The sequence below is a fragment of the Chiloscyllium plagiosum genome, unplaced genomic scaffold (genome assembly GCF_037043375.1).
Source record: "Chiloscyllium plagiosum isolate Xiang-an unplaced genomic scaffold, Cpla_swu_hap1 HiC_scaffold_10, whole genome shotgun sequence".
NCBI lineage: Eukaryota > Metazoa > Chordata > Chondrichthyes > Orectolobiformes > Hemiscylliidae > Chiloscyllium > Chiloscyllium plagiosum.
In genome coordinates, this window is record NW_028270148.1 from 106,466,012 (window position 1) to 106,475,365 (window position 9,354).

Here is a 9,354-nt window from a genome sequence, read left to right on the forward strand (position 1 = left end):
TTTCTTACATTTAGTTTTAATATTTTATTTGCACTTTAGATAATTGAGTTTCAGCCACATACTGTGCGATAATCAATTGAATGGCACCCAAATGATGTAGTCTAGCACTTAAATGCTGAGATCCATTTGTTTCCTTTTAATTATATTATGCAGTATACTTGTAAATAATGTAACAGTTACGGGTTGGGACAGCTAATGTAATGAGTAGATGCTTATGGCATATTTGTCAAAGGTCAGGAATTCTTTTATGAATGGGAGCTTTCCAGTCCGCTTTGCACAAAGGGATTTTTGTACTGTTCGTGTGGTCTTTACCTTTAAGGCTGCAGGCCAGGGTTTTCTGGTTATGTATTCACGAGACTGGCTTTCCCCATTTGTTTTAATAGTCTAGAAAATCCTTGCCTAGCATGCTGGAAGTCCAGAAAGAGCCTAAATACTGCACATTAAGTCATAAGCTCCACTGTCATTGAAAGAGGTTGGAGTGTTTGAGTGGACTTGCACTTGAATTTCTCAGTATACTGTAGATTTTTTTTCCTATCTGTTGCTTGCTTCCTTTTATATAAATGCCATATTTAGTTTGTTGTAGTTACTTTGTTTCATTTTGTCCTTAGTACTGTTCCCTCTATTCTGGGTGCACTTTATGTCTTAGTTATTTGGATAGTTTTGTATCTGTGGTGCTTTTTGTACTGTTGCTTCCAACTTGCTCTGAGAACTATGGCAAGTTTTCAGACTTGTTGGTGCATTGATTTGGTAAATGTCCTCGTTTTTGTGATTTGCAAAGAAACATTCCTAAAAGCAGAAGCCTGTAAGTTTTTTTTTAATGCAGTAAGTTGTTTTGCACAACTTGAAAAAGGGATTTAATAGCTTCCCAAAGGTCCTTTAAAAAATACTGGAGAAGAAAAAATACCAGTTCTTTGGGGTAAGTGACAGGTCAGCAGTTGGACAGTGCTTTCAAACTGGCAAACTGGGCAGGATGACCCCTTCTCGCTCATTCTCTACGTTAGATGGCTGCAGTGCTAAATAGACAGGAGTGAGTAGAGAACAAAGGGGTTGAGTGGCAACTCATGTTCAGGGACAAAGAAGATGGAAGTTTTGTGAGTGATCCAGAGGGCCAGTGGAAATATGGTTGGAGGTTAGGCGAACAGGATGGCTACAATCAAGAACAACTCATCAGCTTTACAGAGTACAGCCAGAGGAGATGAGATCAAATTGTGGAGTTAAGCTGTAAATTTTTCAGTCCCATGTTAAAGGAACTTGAGGCTAGTTTGTTACAAACTCTACTTGTTTTTAAAAAAAAAATAATATTTATAATAAGCATAGAATGCTGGATAAACTCAGCAGCTCTGGTAGCATCTGTGAATTAACGTTTCGTGTCCGATATGACTTCTTAAGAACCTCCTATAGAACTGAGTGACTTTCTTTGCAGCAAAGGGACCTTTTTGAATGAAATACAAGGGGTTCAGGTTTGATAAATATGTGGTCCTAACACCGAACTCATCAGCTTCCAAACCTCCCCACCACATCCCAGGCTCAGCCCTCCCTCTCCATCCCCCACCCCCTTCCCATCTATCTGCTTCACTGACCAATCACAGCCACCACCTGCCTGCATCCATCAGTCCCCATCCCACCCATCTTTCCCCCAGCCCCATCTCTTTCCCCCCCCCCCCCCATTTACTTTGCAGCCCTCTTCCCTTCCCCCTGTCCTGATGAAAGGTTCTGACCTGAAATGTTGACACCCCTTCTCCTCTGATGCTGCTTGACCTGCTGTGCTTTTTCCAGCTTCACTTTTTATTCCCCATAAATGTAAAGCTGTACTTTGTAAGTGAAAGAAAGCAGGTATGTAATAGCTGGTCGGCATAGTTTCCAGTAGCTACTGTATTCTTTTAGTGTATCAACTGGGACAGTAGCTGCATCCCTATATGTCTGTGTTTCTTTTGTGTCTCTCCTTAGAGGAGTAATGATTATTGTCAAAAACTGGCATGATCTTCCTGCTATCTGAGGAGAAGCTAATTTGCTACAGAAGGCACTCCAGTGTTTTGTTCACCACTCGCTCATAACTAATCCACTTTGAGAATTTGACATGCCAGAATTTTTAGTTGATGCAATTATAATTTTGAAAACCTGGTTTCTTCTCTTTCGATCTTTTGGAGAATGTATAAGATCAAAATGGTGATAACGTTATTCACTGCAAATTAAATGGAGCATCTAGGCTGTCTATACTATTGATAGTGAAAGAAAGCTTTCGATGCAATAACGAAGTTTGGTTATAATATCTGCTAAGCATTTGTGACAAATGTAAGTATCCTGTGGTTTCAATCTTTGTTCACAAAGGTCATTTGTCATTTGAACATATGATATTTTCTTGTCATCACTTTCACTTAATTTTTTAGATGGCACGCGACTCCCTGTTAATAGACATTACTTATGTGTCATTGCAATTTGAAATATGAGAGTCAATGATATATAAATTGTTTAAGCCTTAGAAATGAACAAAATCAGAAAATGCCAGAAATGGGACAGGCAGCATCTGTGGAGAGAAATAAGAAGTGACAGTTCCGCTCACAGATGACCCTTCGACAGGACTGTATTGGCCAGTTGTGGCTGTTTTCTGATGTCTCAGCAACCCCTTGCTGCAAAATTGATGTTAAGTAGTATTTATATGTTACAAAGGTGGATTCGAAAGTTGTGTGAGATCAAGTGATCTTGATTAAATTAGCGAGCTTTGAAGTGTTACTAGCTGGGAACACTGAAACCCACGTGCCGGTCTTTGTTGTTCAAGCTCTTAGTTTTTAAAAGAAATTTTTTATTTGGGTGTCACTGGCCAGGCCAGCATTTGTACCCCAACCCTAATTACCCGGAGGGCAGTTAAGAGTGAACCCACATTGCTATGGGTCTGGAGTCACAATGTAGGCCAGGTAAGGATGTTAGTTTCCTTCCCTAAATGACATTAGTGAACTAGATTGGTTTTTCCAACAATTTCAGCATTGGATTCACGGTTATCATTCAACACTTAATTCTAGATATACACTAAATTCAAATTCTCCCATCTTCCCTGGCAGGATTTGAACCTGGGTCCCCGGAAAATTAGCTGAATCTCTGGATTAACAGTTCAGCAATAATATCATTCGACCATCACCCCTCTAGTTAAACCAGAGCTCTAATTTTTGAAGGAAATTATAAAATGGGTCAGTAGTTGGGGTGGAAAATTGGACCTGTTACTTTCTAACTTTTCACAAGTTGAATAACAACTTGCCAGACGACAAGCAATACCAGTGTACTGCTCCCTTTACCTCTGGTTGTTTCTTTGTTTGGCTTCCTGCCAGAGTGATCATTTGTGGTCTCTTGTCATTCTGAAAGGAAAATTTGGACTACGCTCCTTTTTCTTTTAGTGCTGGTCAACAGTTGTTAAAAAGTCATTATTTATTTTATCCTGTACTTTTTTTTTAAAAAAAAACTTTCCACCAAGTCTGTTTTGACTCCTCTTTGTCCAGTACATTGTGGGTAAGGTAACTTGAACTGTGAACAGCTTGTGTTTTGCATTAGTGCTCAAGAGAACCACATAGAGAATTTCTTCATAAAATAAAATATAATTTGTGAGTCAAAGTTGTGAAACGTTACGTATATACGATAGTGGCAGAGCACAAGCTGCTTGCAAAAGGCATGGAGATTTTCCACCATCTCTCCAGCAGCTCCTTGCTAACCTCCAAACACCAATGAGAGGGCAAGGTGGAGGAATTACTGTTTCAAGAGAGCCTTATCCAGTCTGTGCATCCTGACATCATTTTACATTGTTTTTGAATTTGCAATTTTTAAAAATTTGAGACTATGCTGAATATTCTTTTTCTGAAATAAAACTCAGCGAAGTTGGAATGATCCTAGTACAGGAAGGATGAGACCCGACTGGCTTCTTTCCAATTTCACTCAACCACCACAAGCCTTTCCTCACTGCATAGTTGATTCCTTTCCAGTTTCCGCCTGCAGTACCCTTTCCAACTTTTGAGTAGGTTAGCTGAGTGGGTGTATTCTTAATGTTTCCTCTTTGTGTCTGAGGACCTTTCTTGAGGAAACCTGATTTCTTCCAACCTTTGTGTCTTGTGAGACGCAAGGAAAGCAGAAAAGGAGTGCATCATAAAATAAGTCAAAAATGGAGAGAAAGCAGGGCAGACAAAAAGAGCAAGCTGGTAACGTGATCAGAACGACCAAATGTTTGCAGCAAACTGCCTGGAAAGCCATATAACCCTGTCACAGCAGATGCTGCAAGATGTGTCAGAGTGTCCACAAGGATACTAATACTACACGTGGGGACACCTCCCACCATGTACGTGGCAGGTATTCACGTGACTTGGCCAATGCTGTCTATCTCATACTGTATAGGCAAGGATGCCCAGAGGCATTGTACATTGGTGAGACAGAGTAGAGGCTATAGCAATGGATGAATGAACACCGCACAACAATCAACAGACAGGAGTGTTCCCTCCCAGTTGGAGAACACTTCAGCGGTCCGGGACATTTGACCTCTGGGACCTTTGGGTGACCATCCACCAAGCCGGACTTCGGGACAGGCAACAACACAAAGTGGTCAAGCGGAGGCTGATAGCCAAGTTCGGTACCTATGGGAATGGCCTCAACCGGGACCTTGGGTTCATGTCACACTACAGCTGACCCCACTGCTCTATACACACACACACACACACAGTTTATAAGGGAAGGGACATGAAGAATTGATTTAGATTTTGCTGTGTCCTTCGTGAATTTTTTTTCTTTGTTGTATAAAAAGCTTTTTTTTTAAAGATTGCCGCTCACTTTTATAGTTGAGGATAACCTGTTGGATTTAATTGTGTTCGTGTCTCAGTGAGGGGTCTAATAATGTAAATTTTAAATTATGGATGAGAAATCATGATTTGGCTGTCTCCTAATTCCTGATGCACCTCAAACTCATTAAATATAACTTGTACAATTGGGCCCTTTATATAATAGGAAAATCAACAACAGTTGCAACAAATATAGGTAATTCCAGTGTTAACTGTGGGTCAGTACCATACTTGGCTGCAAAACTGAGAGGGTTACCCCTTGCCTTTTTTTAAATTATATATTGCTTGACAGTCTTTCAGACATGGAGGATTGTGGGCGTAGAGGGGATTAAGGAGACAGGAAGTGGTGGGGCTGTGGATGGGTGGGAGCTTTAAAGTCCAGGTGTTGCCTCACTCAAACACAGGAGCGAACATGGTTCACAGGTGACAGGGACATGGTGCAAATTAACATACGAACAGGAGCAGGCCATTCAGCCCCTCGAGCCTGGCTACCATGTAATGAGATTGTGGCTGATCTGTGGTCAAACCCCACACACATGCTGTTGGCCCATTTCCTTTAATACCTTTGTGTAAGAGCTGGATTGTGATGCTTTGAATGCTTCCAGGTTTATAGAGGGAGCAACGTAGGAGACCAGCCTGGAATACATTGAACTATTCAAGCCTAGGGATAACCAGTTCATTATTGAGGGTCTTGGCAGCCAATGAACAAAGGCAGGTGATGTCACAGAATTCGAAGTGGGCAGCCTCAGCTGTGGCAGGACTATAAAAGGTTCATGGCTCTTCTCAGGATATAATATAAGCTTGAGGTTGCAAGCAGACTGGTTTACTCTTGGACTGTTGCCAGAGAGGGATGGAGTTGGAGCAGGAACCAAAAGCAATTGCTTCAATCTCCTCAATATTACACGTAATTTATGCTGATGACATTGTGGATAAGCTGACTGATAATTTAGCAGTGAAGGAATCAAAATTTAGTGCTGAAGTAGACAATTTCACCAACAGGCTGCAGGATGATGAGAAATAGGAAGCAAAGGACAGATCCTTGGAAGAAGTAGTCATTATAGATGCTACTCTGCCTACTGTTAGTTAAGGAGGGAATCAGGAAGTCCAATCTTAGAGGATATGGTTCAGAACATAGCACCTCTTTGAAAGAAACATATAATTAATTCCATTAACCAGTCCTTTCCCCACAGATCTGATAAATGTGCTGTATTTCCAATATTCTGTTTATGTCAGTTACTTGTAACAAAGTGGTTTTGGTGTCCAACTCTGGTTTCAATATAATGCCGAAGAATGCTAGAGAGCAACATATGGAATGGAGGTTTAATAAGATTTATACATATTCCCACCAAAGTATGGTGACTTGATGGTATTAATTGGCCATAGTCTAAAACATTGAAACAAATATTGGACTCTGAAATTTGAGGTGAGTTTTGGCCCATGATCTATTTTCTGTCTCCTGTCCAATTCCTAGTTATGTCTCAAAACAGACCAAATGCTCTCAGGTCTCTGCTAATCCTGATTGGGTTTTTAGTTCCATGAGATTGCTCAGACTACAATAAGATTGGAAGAAATAGAAATAGGAATAGGAGTAGGTCATTTGGCCCCTCAAGCCTGACACAGCATTCACACCCACTTTTCCTGTGTTTTTCCCATCACCCTCCATTCCCCTATTGAACAAGAATCTGTCTCAGATGACTTCTGCTTTTATATTCATCTTGGAAAAGGTTAAAGCTGTAATTAATACTTTTATATTTACACTTCTCTCCCTCTACTTGATCAGCTGCCACTGCATCACAATACATTCTCTGACCCAAGACAGCCAAATTGATCTTTCAGTTCTGAAAATAGCACACACCATATGGCTCAATGTTTAAATACTTTTGTTTCTCCCTCGATAAATGTGGGCAGTTCTGGTGTGAATTCTGGATGAGTTTTTCCAAGATTTCAAACTTGCTGCGTTAAGAATTTTGGCATTCGGCCTGCTTCCTGCCAGAGCTTATGGGCCACCTAAAATACTTTCCAAGGCTTCTACTCCTCTCCAGGTCTTGGAAGGTCAGAGGAAACTGGCATGTGAGGAATCATCCTTTGGAGCAAACAGTATCAGCCTGTGTGAGAATGGGTGATTGGTAAATAAATGTTTCTGTCATTCACGCTTTTGGGACTCAGGCTGTATTGCCAGATTCCTGCCTTCAGAGATTGGCAGGAGTGTATCTGGTGGATAAAGGAACATTGATCTTGAGAATGGCTACAATGCTAACACCAATGAGCAGACAGCCCTCTCATTTTGCTGCCAGACTAACAAAAACAAATACTTCCAAAAATACAGTTTGGACCAGCAGGGAATTACCAGGTGGAAATTTTATTTTCTTGTAGATCTGTCAACAATTGAATGTGGTCTATAAGGTTGCAAAATCCAAAATGTATTTCTTAGTTAATATTTTCCAGTTATTAAAGATGATCAATGGGAATGAGTACACTGTGGTTTCTCTGTGGTCATTTATTTTTCACCTTTTCAGTAGCTTTTCCCATGCAGATAAGTACATTCTAAGGTTAACATAGAAATGATTAAATCGTGACTGTTTCCTTGTTAAAGATAAATCAAATATTCAGAGCTCAATAAGTTCAATGAAATTACCCAGCCAGTGCTATATGTTAATATGCAGTATGCTTGAGTACTGTTACTGGTTGGGTGTCTTAAAACAAATTGGAACATGTGTATACATTAAAAAAATATACAATAATGCATGAATAGAATTTAATTTTCATTGTAGATAGTTAATGCTGCTTGCTGCAAATAGCTTGGTTTTATAGTTACTTTTGGGCTGTTAGCAATAACTATCTAAGATAATGATGCTCCACGGTTCAGATTCTCTGTTGTTGTTGTTACGTTACTCTTGACCACCTGTAAGTCTATGGAATAGTTCTTCATCCAGGGTCTCATTTTGATCCTTGGAACGTGTGGACAGAAAAATATAGCCGCCAATGTATTCATGAACAATCTTGCAGTCTGCATTTAGACAGGTGAGTGCTATTGCCACACTTTGATCAAATTCAATTTCAACCTGAAAATAAAAATGACGGATTATTTGCATACTTGAGATCACCCTGCAATGATGCATTTTAAGAATATAAGTAGGTTCTGTAGCTCTCCAGCAGATGGCACTGTCTCCTAGCGTTAAGAATTTTGCAATAATTGCCATCACTGAGGAAATGTGGCTGCTCCTAGTTATAGAATCATAGATTCCCTATGGTGTGAAAGTAGGCTAGTCCGCCCACACTGACCTCTTCCCTGCCTTATCCGTGTAACCCTGCATTTCCCCGGCCTATCCACCTAGATACTATGAGCAATTTAGCATATTCTGCAAAAAACATGAATGGAAACTGAGTTATGTAAAGATTGTATAACTAGGAATCTCATAGTCATTAAGTGAAAGGACACAAAAACCTACTCTTCGAAGAGTAACCCACCCGGACCCATTTCCCTCTGACTAATGCATCTAACACAATGGGCAATTTAGCATGGCCAATTCACCTGCCTGCACACCTTTGGACTGTGGGAGGAAACCGAAACACCCAGAGGAAACCCACGCAGACAAAGTGCAAACTCTACACGGTCACCTGAGGTTGGAATCGAACCTGGGATGCTGGTGCTGTGAGGCAGCAGTGCTAACCACTGAGCCACCATGCTGCTGCTTAAGGATCTTGGTGGCTTCTTGAACTATTCAGCTGTATTATCAGACTGAGCCAATGCTGTTTCAAAATCATCCATGTTTTGTAGAACTTCAGAAATATCTGTAGTGCTTAAAAGTTCTGAATTCTGTTTCTTAATGTCTACAAAAAAAAAAATTACAATCTGGGAGTGTGATTTATCCCTAAATGTCATGCTGCAGTGAGAGTTATATTTTCAAATGTAAATTAAACAGATTTGCAGAGATAGCAACTTGTGTGATGCTCTCGTTCCCTGAGCTTCAAGTACTTCCTAAAACTATCTTTTTTCAGGATGGCTCGATCAATGTTTGTTGCCCAATCCAATCTGCCCTTGCCTCCATTACTTTTTCTTTCCATTGACAGATTTAAAAATGTAATTCATGAAGAGGCAGGCAGTAAAGTATGTTGGATTTATATGGAAAACATGTACTTTTAAAATACATCTCTGTAAAAGATCGCTCAAAAAGATGACAGAGGAGGAGGACTGTAAACTCAAGATGTTTTTGTATAGAGTGAACAATAGAAAAAAAGAGTTCCTGTTCTCCCAAAGCTCTTGTACATACTATTCTGTCTCCAAGCAGTAGAATATCAATAACTTATTGATAGGTAGTCTTTGCACTGGTTTGTTCTGTAATAAATGGTGTCCTTTTATTTTTGAAACTGAGAGATTATAGGGTAACTTGTAACTTGCCTGTCTGATTTCCCAGTTGACCTTCCATTGTTTAATGTTGCTGTATCTCCATGTTATGATAGGATCTCTCGTGGCCATATCTATTCTTATTAATCGGTTGTAGGAAACACCTAACAGTTCATCTTTCTTGGTTCCTCTGAATCTGTA

General features: G+C 40.1%; 1 protein-coding gene across 1 annotated transcript in view; it reads right to left on the reverse strand.

The window, feature by feature from the left end:
* Positions 1-7,148: 7,148 nt before the first annotated feature.
* Positions 7,149-9,354, reverse strand: part of fermt1 (FERM domain containing kindlin 1) — a 98,699-nt gene continuing 96,493 nt past the window's right edge. Inside the window, exons 14-15 of the mRNA XM_043696578.2 lie at positions 9,208-9,349; positions 7,149-7,870 (exon numbers count right to left, since the gene is read on the reverse strand). Coding sequence (XP_043552513.2) covers positions 7,697-7,870; positions 9,208-9,349 — 316 coding nt within the window. The 3' untranslated portion in view covers positions 7,149-7,696. The remainder of the gene's footprint in view (positions 7,871-9,207; positions 9,350-9,354) is intronic.